This window comes from Falco rusticolus, chromosome 14 (genome assembly GCF_015220075.1).
Source record: "Falco rusticolus isolate bFalRus1 chromosome 14, bFalRus1.pri, whole genome shotgun sequence".
NCBI lineage: Eukaryota > Metazoa > Chordata > Aves > Falconiformes > Falconidae > Falco > Falco rusticolus.
In genome coordinates, this window is record NC_051200.1 from 12,634,191 (window position 1) to 12,647,318 (window position 13,128).

The window sequence follows — 13,128 nt, forward strand, 5'->3', positions numbered from 1 at the left end:
TCCATGCTAAACTGGATGTTAAACATCTCATCTACATGTCATGCAACCAGTGCTACATAGAGTAAATTGGTAGTGTTGATCACACAACAAGCTTGACTGGCAAAACCCAACCACCCAGAAATGCTGGAAGAGATCATGGAGTGGCCATTGCCTGAGGAGGTGGCTTATGCTCAATAACCACCATATAATGAGTTATCAGACGAAAGGCATTATGCTTTGTTTACTGATGGATCCTGTCATGTTGTAGGAAACCATCGGAAGTGGAAAGGTGCTGTGTGGAGTCCCACATGACAAATCGTTGATGCCTCTGAAGAAGATGAGTCAAATCAGTTTGCAGAAGTGAAAGACATCTGAGTAGCCCTAGAGACTGCTGAACAAGAAAAGTGGCCAGTACTGTACTGACTCCTGGATGGTGGCTAATGCCCTATGGGGGTGGCTACAGCAGCAGCAGAAGAGCAAGCAGCATCCCCTGAGGCTTGGTATTTGCCATCCCTGCCCGGTGTGGTCCAGGGCGTCAGGGTATGGCATGGTGCTCTGCAGCAGCCTTAGGGCCCTTCTTGCCTTAGCAGGATCTGTCCTGGCAGCTCTGTCTTGCTCAGGAGGTGTCTCACCCCTCCTGGCCTCAGTATTTTTACACACTAAATTAGAGCTCTAATAAATATGTAATGATGAATAATGGGATTAAATGGCTGCCAGGCAAAGGGAGCTGGCAGGGGGAGGTGAGCCATGCTCAGAGACTCACTTCACCAGTGCATGGCCCTGGCAGGACCGGTGCAGGGAATGGGACTGGTTTGGAGTGAGCCCCAGCTGGTGGTGCGGGCTGGACCTGCCACCTGTACCAGCAGCATCCTGTGCTTCTGACCCTGGTGCTGGCATGTACGTTGGGGCACCAAATACATGCTCGAGGAGCACCCTCGTATTCCCCAGGTTCCCCTGGTCCCAGACTACCAACACCCTGCACCTGCCACGTCCTCCTCACCCCGCTACGATTCTCCTGTTCGCTGTCGCCTCCAGCAGATCACCGAGGCTGGTATTACTATAATCCCTGGCTTAATTTAAATCCTCCTCCCATCTCATGTTTTCCCGGGGGAGGGGGGGGGGAAGGGGGGGCGGGGAGGAAGGAATCGATGCGCTTCTGTGGCACCCGCTCGGCCCTGGGGCTGGTGCCGGGTTCAGATGGCCAAAAAGCACCGGGCGTCCATGGCAGGGATCTCTGCTTTTGCCTCCTTGAGGAAGGTGGCTGGAGCGCCCCGCAGCCCCCGCTGAGGGGTGTCCCCGGGTTTTGGAGCTGTCTCTGGGCCGGCACCAGGCACGAGCAGGAAGAAGAGCTGATGGTTCCCCGGGGGAGGCGGGGGCGCAGGGAGCTGCTCCTCGCCACCCCCCCCTGCAGCTACCGGGGTCTGGTCTCTCCCTCCCCCTTCCCTCGCTGTCTGCCCGAGCTGGGCTGACCTTGACACTGTTTTTCCTTTCTACCATCTGAAATGTTTGTGTTTGCTGCTCTTTCTCAGAAAGCTCCTTCTTTAAGACATTCTCCCTTCTGGTCCCTGGGGTGATGGTGAGGGTGGGGGGAGTCGCACGCCTTCGAGCAGCTGCCAGGCATTTGCCTCCCTCGGAGCTAAATGGGGAAGCAGAGAGAAGCCATTTGGGGTATTCGCAAATTTATTTCTGTACGTCCCCCTTGCGCAGCAGCTGAGGTCCCGCCGGCAGGGCGAGGGACAGGCTTCTGAGCAAGCCAGAACGGGCGTGGAGATGGGGACACGGGCACCCCTGCGTGGCGACATTGTGTGGGGAACTGCCAGGCAGGCAGGCGAGGGGCTTTTTGTGGCAAGGGTGTCCCCGGGCTCACACAGGCTCCGTGGAGACCCTGCTGCTGCGACGGGGCACCCGCCGGTACTGCTGGCCTGGCCCGGGCCGGGGGTCGCACTGCACCTGCCCCGGGGCAGCCGCGGGCAGGTGGCGTGGGGACAGCGGGGTGGCAGGAGCAGGGAACGAAGTGACAAAAGAGAGACGGGAGGGGAGCGTGAGGAGCGCGGTGAGGGGACGGGAGAGGACGGGAGGGGACTGGACGAGGGGGGCGGCAGGCGGGCGGGCGGCGGGCCAGTGAGGGGCAGGCGGGCGACAGGAGGGCTGTGAGGGGCAGCGAGGGGCGGGCGGGTGACCGGCGGGTGACAGGCGGGCAGTGAGGGGCAGCGGGGGGCGGGCGGGTGACCGGCGGGTGACAGGCGGGCAGTGAGGGGCAGCGGGGGGCGGGCGGGTGACCGGCGGGGCACACGGGTGACCGGCGGCGCCACGGCCGCCCAGGAGCTCTCGGGCGGGAGCGGGGCGAGGAGGGGCCCGGCCCCGCCCCTCAGCCTCGCGCGGCTGCCGCGGGCAGGGCGCGTGCGCTGCGCAGGCGCGGGGTGAGCCGGCACCTGCGCCCGGCGGGTCAGGTGGGCGGCAGCGGCGCGGAGGGAGGTAAGGGCGGGGGGCGGTAAGGGCGGGGGGCCCCGGCGCCATTTCCCCTGGCCCCCAGACACCCCTTGGGGCTGGCAGAGCCCCCTTTCCCCCGGCCCCTTCCAAGCGGCCCCGGCAGCCGCTCCGGGGTTGGCTTGGGGGAGCGCAGCGCCTCGGCCGCTCGCCCCTTCCTGCGGCCCGGAGGTCCGGCGGTGGGTCAGGCGAGGGCCGGGCGGCCCGGCGAGGGCCCGCCGGAGGGTCTCGCCCGCTGCGGAGCTGGGAGCCGGGTCCTGGGGAGCTGGGAGGGGAGGACACGGGGCCTACCGTGCGGCTCCCACACACCCACCCTGCTGTTTTTACCGGCGAACAGGTGCTGGCGGCCTGCGTGAGGGTGTGGGCCCTGTTGTAGGTCGAGGTTACCCTCCGAAATGGCTTGTGAAGGGCTAATCGAACGCTGGCTGCAAACGGCGTTGCTAACAGCGGTGTCACGGGTGGCAGTGTGCCCGTCGGTGTCATGGCAGTGTTATGTCTGTCAGTAGCCTGTCAGGCTCTGGAGTAGCCTAGCATAACCCATTAGTCATTTTTAAAACGTCTGCTAGATGCTTGCTAACAAACCATTTCTGAACGGAAAGTCTTGTCAGGGCTGATGGTGTGTGTCAGGAAGGGCTTTGGTGACAAGGGCCAGGGACCTTCTTAAACCCCCCTCAGCAAGGGTTTGGAAAAGGAAGAGCAAGGGTTTTGAACAGCTCATTTGCTCAGAGGAGAGTTCCCCAAAGCCATTAGCCCCAGGGACCTATGCTGCAATTCCTGTTTGCTGCTTATGACGTTTGAATTTTCTTTGGTTTGAAACCACTGCTTTAGAACTGCAGAGGCTGCTCGGATGTCCCATGGACCATCGAGTCAGTTCAGCCATGCTTGATCTGGGGTGTTTCTGTGCAGGGGAAGTGAAATTGGTGAGCCTTCAGTTCTGCATTTTCCACAGTAACTTGAAGAGGAAGTTTCCGATTTTGGCTTTGTAGTAAGCACTGGTTGAAAAAGCTGCAAAAAGAGCAGAAACAAAACTGAACAGGCCCCCCTGTGATTAATACAGAGAGTGTGTTTTGGCCTGGAAGGAGTAGGAGTGCTGGTCTGAGCAGTGTTGAATGCGCCTGTTTTGGTTGATGGCCTGTTGGTCTGGTGGTGTCATCACTAAGCAGCACTCTGCATCCACACCCTTCCAGGAATGTTGGTAGCACCTGTACGCAAGCCAAATCCCATCTCTTTTTGTACCAGGCTCTTGCCAGCTGTCTCACCCTTCTGGTTAGCAGATTCAGGCATGTGTTCAGTCCTCGGATCAGATTCTAGAGTGTGTGGGTAGGCAGGCCAAGCAGATCAAAGCTGTCTATGTCCCCTGGATTGAGGAGAGACGGGCTACGCAGCCTGTGTGCTCATGCTAGAGCTCCTTCAATTTATTCTTTTCGTATTTTGGGCTTAGCGTCCATAAATCATTACTGCATTTTCAGCTTCCTAGAGCTCTGCTGTTGTTCTTCCAGCCTGGGTCAATGTTACAAATTTAAAGGCAGTGCACCTAGTGCTGACAGCCTCACTTACTGATGTTTGTTTTTTAGTGACTGTTATGCTGGAGGAAGGTGTTCCCTGGGCAGTCCTGGAGACAGAAGCACTGTATATCTAGAGCAGGTATAGTACAGATGGCAGCCAAACAAACTTCTTATTCTGTGTCAGGCCTTTACATTTGCTTGCAGAATGTCCCTGGGAGCGGGAGGACTGGTTGGCAGTTGGCCTTTCTCTTGTGACTGCTGACTAAGGAACCTGTGGTGTCAGGGTTGTTGCAATGTGAACTTGCACCTGTGCCCTAGCATACTGTCTTGCAAAAAGCCTTGCCAGAAATGAATGGCAAAGAAGCTGGGGCTCTGTGCCTGGGAAACCCCTTCTGAGCTATGGAGATCGCATGCAGAAAACAAGCACAGCTCCAGTTGTAAGGTGAGTCAGTGTTCCTGGGGTGATTAAGAACTCGTTTGCCAGATGAGTTGTATTGATGTTGGCCTGTACATCTTTTACATCCTTCCAGTAGAACAAGTCAGGAGAAATTACTTAGCTATTGATTGTACGGTGCAATGGAAGGCCTGATGACGGTGATCCCTGTTGATAATGCTGTTTCTGTGATAGCCTGAGGATACAGGCCAGAAGAGATGTTTAACTAGTGATGGTATGTTTGGAAAAACTAGACAAGCTTTCAGATACAGAGTTTTCATCAAAAGTGGTATAATTGACACTAAACTCTCAACAGTTGTTCTCACCTTGTGCTTACAGTGGTGACCAGCTGCTTCCATTTTGGACCTGCTGGAGGACTTGTGTGCCTGAAAGCTTGTCCAGTTATCAGCTCTCATTTCTCTAATAAGAGACAGAATGTCTCCTATGTACAAAACTTGTTCAGAAATGGGTATGGAAATACTGTATTCTATTCTTCAGTGTACAACTTCCTGCAGAATCCGCAAGTCAAATAGCTGTTTTGTACTCTTTCTGAACCCTACAGATTGCCTTGGTACTGCACCCTTCCATCCTGCTGCAATGAGTGGGAAGTCCTTGCTCTTAAAGGTCATTCTTCTTGGGGATGGTGGAGTTGGGAAGAGTTCCCTCATGAACCGGTATGTCACCAACAAGTTTGACTCACAGGCTTTCCACACAATTGGTGTGGAGTTCTTAAACCGGGACTTGGAGGTCGATGGACGTTTTGTGACCCTCCAGATTTGGGACACTGCGGGACAGGAGAGATTCAAGAGCCTGCGAACCCCCTTTTACAGGGGAGCAGACTGCTGCCTGCTGACCTTCAGTGTGGATGACCGGCAGAGCTTTGAGAACCTCAGTAACTGGCAGAAGGAGTTTGTCTATTATGCTGATGTGAAGGACCCTGAACACTTCCCATTTGTAGTCCTGGGCAACAAGATAGACAAATTTGAGAGACAGGTGAGCACAGAAGAGGCCCAGGCCTGGTGCATGGAAAACGGTAACTATCCATACCTGGAGACTAGTGCCAAGGATGACACCAATGTGGCAGTGGCCTTTGAGGAGGCTGTGCGACAGGTGCTGGCAGTGGAGGAACAGCTAGAGCATTGCATGTTGGGCCACACCGTTGACCTGCACTCCAGCTCCAAATCAGGGTCTTCCTGTTGTTAAGAGTGGCTACTGCTTTGGGAATGTTGCTGGAGCCGGCGGCTGGATTGGAATAAGCACGGGCAGCTCTGGGGCACTCTGAGGAGAGTGGCCACAAGGACAATAGATGGTTTGCTCACTGAGAAGTTGCAGCCCCGCCATCTGAATTCTGGCTGGAGTTTTCAGGCACAGAGCATGTATCTGCAGGAGGGAGATATTAAAAGAGCATGTAAGCGTAGTCCTGCTTCCATCTCTGCCTGCTTTTTAGCAGGTTTAAAGGACTGAGTTGAAGTCCTTTAAATTCACTGAAGACAGTAGTGATCTGATCTGTACCAAGAACTGCCTGCAGAACAAAGCTGAGAGTGCCCTAAACACTCTTTGAAGTATTTTAGTCCTGAACTAAAAAAAAAAAAAAAAAATACTAGACTCACTAAACTCATGACCTTACTGCCAAAGGAAAGTCTGCTCAGCATACTGAATGAAACCTGTTGCAGAGACTCTAGCCCATTTGACTGTGAGAATGGCAAATACTAGAGTGGCTGAGATGTGTGTATCTGAGATGTTTTTGTTTGGGATAAGTGGATTGTGTCCTGAGAGTGAATTGTGCTGAAAATTGTTAGAGCTCTGATCTGAAGCAACATACAAAGGAGAGAGAGATGGACCTGTGTTTGTGGCAGCATCACTTCTTTGTAGCTGCCTATGACTGGTCTGTTTTTCCTCACCTCTAACTTTGTCTTGTGTGAGTGTTACTTTGTGGAGAGACTGCTTCTTGTTTAATATATGTTTCCTTGTCTTTTGTGGAGGTTAAACACCGATCTAGCTTCTCATACATTGAATCCCTGGATGAAAAATACTGATGTGGACACTTGCCAGGTCATGTCAAAGAGTTTAGAGTCACTCAGGAGTTCAGGAGATCTGGAGCATGAAACTTCAGCTGGTTTCTGTCACAAGTAATCACCGTGTCCAGATGATATGCTCTAGCAGACCAGATGTTAGCTGAGTGGAATGTCTTCTAGGTGTGCAGGTGGCTGGGGGAGTCATGCATGGTCAGCTGTTAAATCCACTTACTTGGTGTGCGGGACCAGTGACCACTGTGCTTTATTAGCTGGCGGATCAGCGTCTTCAGTTGCTTTGGCACGAACATTCCTGTCTGGGTGCTGCAACATAGAACCATTCATTTTATTACCTGTTGTGTGAGGTGCAGTGCTGCTGAGCACAGTTAACTCACACTGTTGTCCTGGCTCTTCCTCCCTAGCTGGGAATCCAGTACATTTTATCTGTAATTCATGACAGCTTTGACTGGTAGAGGATGTCCACTCAATTAACTGGCCTTTGTTAATGCCTGCTGTGGTCAGTCCACTGGGGAGAGAGCTGCACTGGTTCCACCTCTGTTCAAAGTAGCTGGAAAATGGGGGGTGGGGTGGGGTGTGGAACCCTTTAGAGAAGGATGCCAGGCTTTGCTGATCCCAGCTCCTGCCCCTGATAGGTATTAGTCCCAACCTGTCTGTGTAGCAGAGATGAGTGCTTGCTGACTGCTGTCTTTACCATTATAACCTCATGTCCTGCAACTCCCCATGCAAACATTTGTCCAAAACTATGGCTTTGCCCATAAGCCCATAGGACCCTGCCACAGGGAGAGCTTCCCTGAGTACATACCCGCTAGCTGTCAAATGCAACTCCCACTGTGATAAGCTACTGGATGGTAAATTTTGTAGCTCAAATCGAGCACCCTCGCTTATGTCATGTTTTAAGAGCAGGCAGTGTGCCCTCACTGGCTGCTGGCAGCTAATCCCCATCACTGAACACGCAGGGAGTCTCCTGGGGGAGCTCAGGGCGATCCTGCCCTTCTCCGCAGGGCAGTCACGTGTGGAAGGGACTGAAGCTTTAATGCAAAGTGCTTTAGAGGGATCTGATTTCTAAACAGGGCTGGACACTCATATTCACAGGCATAGATAGGGAGTGCCTGCAGTCTTTGGAAAACCAGGTCTTGCGGTGTAAGAGAAGGCTCTGCCTCTGTAGGTGCAACAGATTTTTACAGCTTATTGAAGTTGTTGTTACTGTTTATTTACCAGTGTCTGACCTCCCCAGGCTCTAGATTTTTCTTCAGTTTAATGCTGCTTGATAGTTCCTTCAGGATCCCAGACTCTGTGCTTGTGGTTCTCATTTACATCTCTGAACAGACATAGTCCCCCGCAGCTGGTTTGTGCAGGGGCCCAGGGTCAGAACAGGCTCAGACCCTTGGGCACTGCCCAGCCCTGCCGGAGGGGCTGCTGAGGGACCTCCCTGGAGGTGAAACTGCCGCTTCCCCGGTGCAGATCTCACGGGATATGTGTGAGGGCTGGCAGGCACCTCCCGTGGGAGAGGACAGAGACTGAATGAGCCATGGTGTGGCATAGGAGGCATGGGTGCAGCACGCTGTTTGCAGTACCCTGGGTACATGTTGATGCTGGTAGCTGAAGCTCAAGAACCTCATTGTGCACAGGCTGTGCAAATGGTATGTATCAGCGAAAGGTGTTACACAGCATCTTTTATTCCTAACAGACGTTGGTTTGTTGACTTGAAAAAAATAAATTATTAGGCTTATGTGTTTTAAAAATACATTTAAAAGGTATAGTATAATATATTTGCATTGATTTATTTTAAATGATACGCACAATTTCCAAAGGAGCCAGGGTTTTGAACTCTGTTGCAAAATTCAGTGCTAACAGCCATCCCCTCCCTGTGTCCGGTCATGCTGCTGCAGTTGTTGCTATTGCTACAGAACTGGAATTGTAAAACTGAGATTCTACCTTTATTTAAGCAAATAAAACATGGATGTATTCAAGTGAATTGAGGAAGTGGCTGCCGCCTTGGTTTATCAAAGTTCAGGTCGGTTCCTGTTCTCCTGAGGGATGTGGAACTGGGTTGGTTATAGCATCTGACAGAGAGAAGTCACTAAGGGATTGAAAGAGTTGGCTATTCCTGAATCTACCTAGCTAGACCAGTAGTTGAAGGAATATAACTTATTTACCAGCTGAATCCAGTGACCAGTTTTGTCTTTTCAAGTGTATCAGAAAATACTTTCCTAACAGAAACACTCCACATTGCTTCCTTCTGTCACCACATTTTAATTTTCAGCCTAGGCTCTCAGCAGCAAGCCGGGGTACTTTCCTTTGATTTTTTCCTACGATCTTGGAACTGGTCCCTTGGGCTGCAGGGGGTTGTAACCAGGCATGATTTCCGTAGGCTGCTGAGACAGAAATGAACATATGGGGACTGTTCTCTTCCGCTGTCCTGCCGGGACGGTTGCTTATTTTAGGAGGCATTCTCTGTGTTTGCAGAGTCTTTGCCTGCTGTTTCTGTTGGCAGAATCTTTTAGTTTATTTTTCTCCCATGTCTGCTTGCCTACCCACACTTCCAGAAGCAGCATAAGGTTTCAAGTTCTTGGAAGTCCTGCTTTTTAAGTGTGGAATAGAGTATCTGGGGGCCTCTAGCATCTTACTTCATCTGTTTTGAAACAAAGCTGAGAACAGGCAGCCAATACGACCTGGTGGGAGATTGTCCCAGCCTTGGAGGAGTTGGGGGGATTGGGTGAGGCTGTCTCAGTGTCAGTGAGGGTCTGTCTAAAACCACACAGTCTAAAACTCCTGTGATGTGAGATGTTTATAAGAAAATGTGGGGCAGAGGCAGGAGCGATTATGAGGCTGTTTCCTCATTCCCTACTTTGCCATTGCAAACAATAGCAGAGGACTCAGTGGGTTTTGTCATGGGTTGAGGAGCGGATGGGTCTGTGGAGGGCAAAGGAAAGCAATGAGCTGCTTCTGTGTGGAACAGATGCTGTAGCATATCCTTGTGTGCTCGTAGAAGGGGAGGAGTGGTGGGGAGTCTCCTGGTACCATCCATCTGTCTGCCACAGCCCTCTGGGGGATTTTGCTGCTCTGGGCCAGGTAGTGCAGCTGCAAGGCTGCGCAGCTGCTTGGTGGGCTGAGGTACCTGCAATCTCTGGAACTGCTAGTTGAGGAGCCCCACATGGCTGCAGATGCCCTGGGGTCACCCTCTTGGTGATGGAGGCGGAGGCTGCGCACACAGCGTATATTTCCCAAGTGCAGCTCTTCCCTAGCTCCGGAGGCTGGTTCCTCACAGGTGTACAGCTGTAAGGGTGTTTATGGGAACATGATCTCTGGGAATTGCATGTGCTTTCATGTGTTTGAGGATGAACAAAAAGATACAAAGAATGTAAAAATGCCCTTTCAGGAGCCTCTGAACCCCACTTCGGCCTCCACTTAACAGGGAGTTTGTTGCAGCTGTGGTGCCGGGGGTGCTGGCTTGCTGTGCTCTGGAGTAAGGAGCCCTCGCCGCTCTGCCAGGGTGGGAGGCAGTGGCAGCTCTGACAGCAGTTGCCCAAAGGCCTGAGGTGAGTTGGAGTCCTTCGGCTGGGAGACCGGGGCTTGGGACGTTCCATGAAGTCAATGAAATGGTGGGTTACCTGCTGAGGCGATTGCTCAAGCAAAAGCAATTTGAGAGGGACAGGGATGCCCCTTGACCCCAGCGCTTGCATGGCTGCTGGGGCAGCCTTTTCCTGGTGGCTGCAGGGGGGCCCTTCGGGGGCTGGTGCGTGTGGCCACGGGGAGACGCAATACTGCTGTCTTCATGAGCAGCCAAGCGCAGCATCTGCCCGCGCTATTGTCAGTCCTTCCCATGAGGACTTTCCACTTGCTATTCCCTCCTTACCCCTGGGCATCTCCCTAGCAGAGCCAAACCGTGCACAGGAACAGAGAGAAACCAGCTGGGTGCCGGAGAGGCAGCAGGTGATACCTTCCTCTCGGGCAGATGGACGGCAGCACCATGTGGCCCTGGCAGGCAGGGCTGCTCGCCAGCTACCACCCCTGCCAGAGCGTCACTTGTCACTCGCCACCCTTTCCGTGCCTTAACCGAGGCCAGGCCAGCACGGGGGGAGCTGGCGGCGGGTGAGCACGAGTGTTCCCTGCCACAGCTGGTGTGCCCGCTGTCCTCTCTGCGGAGCGTTGGTGCAGGCAGAGGGGTGGAGGGCTGAGCCAGGGCAGCGGGCAGCCGCTGGGTTTGCCTCTAGCGCTGCCTCCTTCCCCTGAGCCTTCCTGCTCATCCCGCACAGCGTTTCCCAGGGCCGAGCCCCGAGCCTGTGCTACGAGAGCAAGGCAGGGGGCTGTGCCTGCCTGTGTGGCTTCAGAGGAATTTGCTCTGTGCTTAGGGCCTTGCACACGGGCTTGAAGGGCAGCATCTGCATGTCCAGGGTAGCTTTTATTTGCTGCTAGCGGGACTGTGCGGGTCTGACCCCAGTGTAAATGAAGGCACTAGAGGGAGATGGTAAGGGTTTTTCTGAGGCGTGCCTGGTGGGCTGGCTTTGTTTTGGAGGGTCCCAAGGCACCCTTAGCAAGGGACGTGCCTTCGCGGGGAGGGCTTTCCCGGGGAAGCAGGGGCAGTGGAGGGGGAGCCGGGGCACGACGCCCGCCTCGCCCCGCCGCGCCCCGGTCGCGCCAGCCCGGGCAGCCGCCGCTGCGGCCGGCGGCCGCGGGGAGGAGACGGAGGACCGGGGATGCGGGAGGCGGCCGGGAGGAGCATCTGCACGGCGGGGCTTCGCCTGCGCAGGCCGCCTCCGCGGGGGTGGGGAGCCGCGGCCGCCCCTGCACGACCGGCCTGGGGTGCCGCCATCCCTCCCCTCCCCTTTCCCTGCGCGGGGGACGGAGGCTGCTGCCTCGCTGTCCCAAGGGCTCGTGCAGTGTCCCTGGCCGGCGGCAGCACAGGGCTGTCTCCCGGAGCGGCAGGGCGTGGGGTGAAGCAGTGGGAGTCTCCCTGCCCGCTCGCCAGCACGGCAGGCGGGGGGACCTGCTCCAGGGTCCCCTTCCCTGGTCCAGCCTTTGTGGGAGCAAACTACAGCCACATTTCAGCCGCTAGACAGGGGAAAAGTGACTGTGCTGGTTCTCCTCCCTGGAGCTCTCGTGATGTGCCAGTTTCCAGAGATGTGGTTTGGTACGAGGCAGGGTTTATTCCCTGTCTTTTCTCAGCCAGTTCCTGGCCCGGGGAAGGAGCTATGATGTCTGATGTCCCCAGGTGGGACGGCAGCAAGACAGAGCCAAGGGCACAGCTGATAAGAGGCTACATGTGGCCTTCGGCCCTTGGACTTGCCCAGTGTCCTGGCCATGCTGGCTGCTTTCACACGCTACCTCACACTGCTGTCCCCAACCCTCACCCTGGCCGGGGGGCACCAGTCTCTGCCAGGGGAAAGAGATGGTGTTTTGTTCCCAGTCTTGCTCCTGCCCAGCGGCTGATCGCACACACACAGGGCCCTTTCAGCATGGGGAGAGGAGGGTGATGGCATCTGGGAATGCAGGGAACAAAGGGCCCCATTGATGCTGGCTACAGCCCCATGGGTTTCTGTGAGCCGGGGCAAGGGTGGGGAGCAGGCACAGCTGTGCGTTGAGCAGGGGCAGCAGCGATGCATGAGCTAAACCTCGCCTGGCTGGGCTGCATGGGAAGCCTTGCAAGCCCTGCTGCCTGCCCAGAGGTGGCTGAAGCGGGGGCAGAGAGGGGAGAGTGGGATTTGGGCTAAAGTCCCATTTAGGAAGAGCAGTGATGGTCCTGGCTGTGGGTAGGTAAGAGTCTGCCAGCTCTTAGCCCACCCTGCCGTTCACGGGCACCTAGCTGTGCCTGAAATCTGCCTCTCGGGCAGATCTGCTGCAAACAGGAGTGATGCTGGAGTTTGAGCATGCGGCTGGGAGCATCCCTCAGTGGCCTTGCTCCCTGGAGGCTCCTGAGCACAGCTCCTGAGAGGAATTTCCAAGAGAAGCAACATTTGAATTGATAGTTTTTGAGTAGCTGCTGCGGAAATGTGTGTCTAAGGTCAGTGTTCATCTGATCAGGGGCAGAAAGACACCAGAGGTAACCTCTCCATGCACCAGCATTGTGCAAACTGTTAACGACCCTGCAGCAAATGGCACACGGCCACCCACAGAGTGCGCGGACAGGACATGTGGGGCCCTGTGACAGTTAAGTCTGCCCTCATGCCTAAACAAGACCATCCTATTTCACACAGGCCTCTCTGCAGGTGAGTGAGTAACGCACGTTGCATGACTCTAGATGTGCTCATATTATGTGCATTGCCTGATGTGAGCCAGCGAGCTTTGCTCAAGCTGTGCCAATTAGTTTTGCTGTGGTCATGCTGTAGGTGCTGCATTAGGAGATGTGGCAGAGGCTGTCACCATGCAGGCTGAGTGTTAAAGGGCAGCGGCATATCACCAAAAACAAGCAAATGGCTCCTACAAGAGGAAACTCTTAGGGGGCTGGAGGAAAAGTAGATGTTTTAAGGGCTCCCCAGATGGGAACAAAGATTTTGAAGTCAGGGTTATGGACTCCTGGTTGGGCTGGGGAGAAGGGGTGGGCAGGGGCTGCTGGCCCACTTGTGGGGCTGGCAAGGGCTGTTCCTCTGGGGCCTTCTCCGCTGCAGCATCCCCTTCCCTGCTTTTTTTTTTGGCCAGGGTGGCGGGGGTGGGAAAGCCATCACAACAAATGGACAGACAGACGTGTATCTCA

General features: G+C 54.8%; 1 protein-coding gene across 9 annotated transcripts; it reads left to right on the top strand.

Annotated features, from left to right (window-relative positions):
* The first annotated feature begins 2,376 nt into the window (after positions 1-2,376).
* On the top strand, positions 2,377-8,412 carry RAB9B (RAB9B, member RAS oncogene family). 9 transcript variants are annotated; one of them, XM_037408438.1, is made up of 4 exons: positions 2,378-2,429; positions 4,041-4,110; positions 4,290-4,413; positions 4,967-8,412. In XM_037408438.1, the coding sequence occupies exon 4, from the start codon at positions 5,002-5,004 to the stop codon at positions 5,605-5,607; it is 606 nt and encodes a 201-aa protein (XP_037264335.1). In that variant the 5' UTR covers positions 2,378-2,429; positions 4,041-4,110; positions 4,290-4,413; positions 4,967-5,001; the 3' UTR covers positions 5,608-8,412. The 9 variants fall into 9 exon arrangements, with proteins under 9 accessions (XP_037264337.1, XP_037264335.1, XP_037264332.1 ...); XM_037408437.1 differs by having other exon boundaries at positions 2,381-2,454; XM_037408440.1 differs by lacking the exon at positions 4,290-4,413 and having other exon boundaries at positions 2,377-2,429.
* The last annotated feature ends 4,716 nt before the right edge of the window (positions 8,413-13,128 follow it).

What these genes read in the sequence shown, in the direction of transcription:
- RAB9B (XM_037408440.1), top strand. Translation starts at nt 5,002, where the DNA reads ATGAGTGGGAAGTCCTTGCTCTTAAAGGTCATTCTTCTTGGGGATGGT.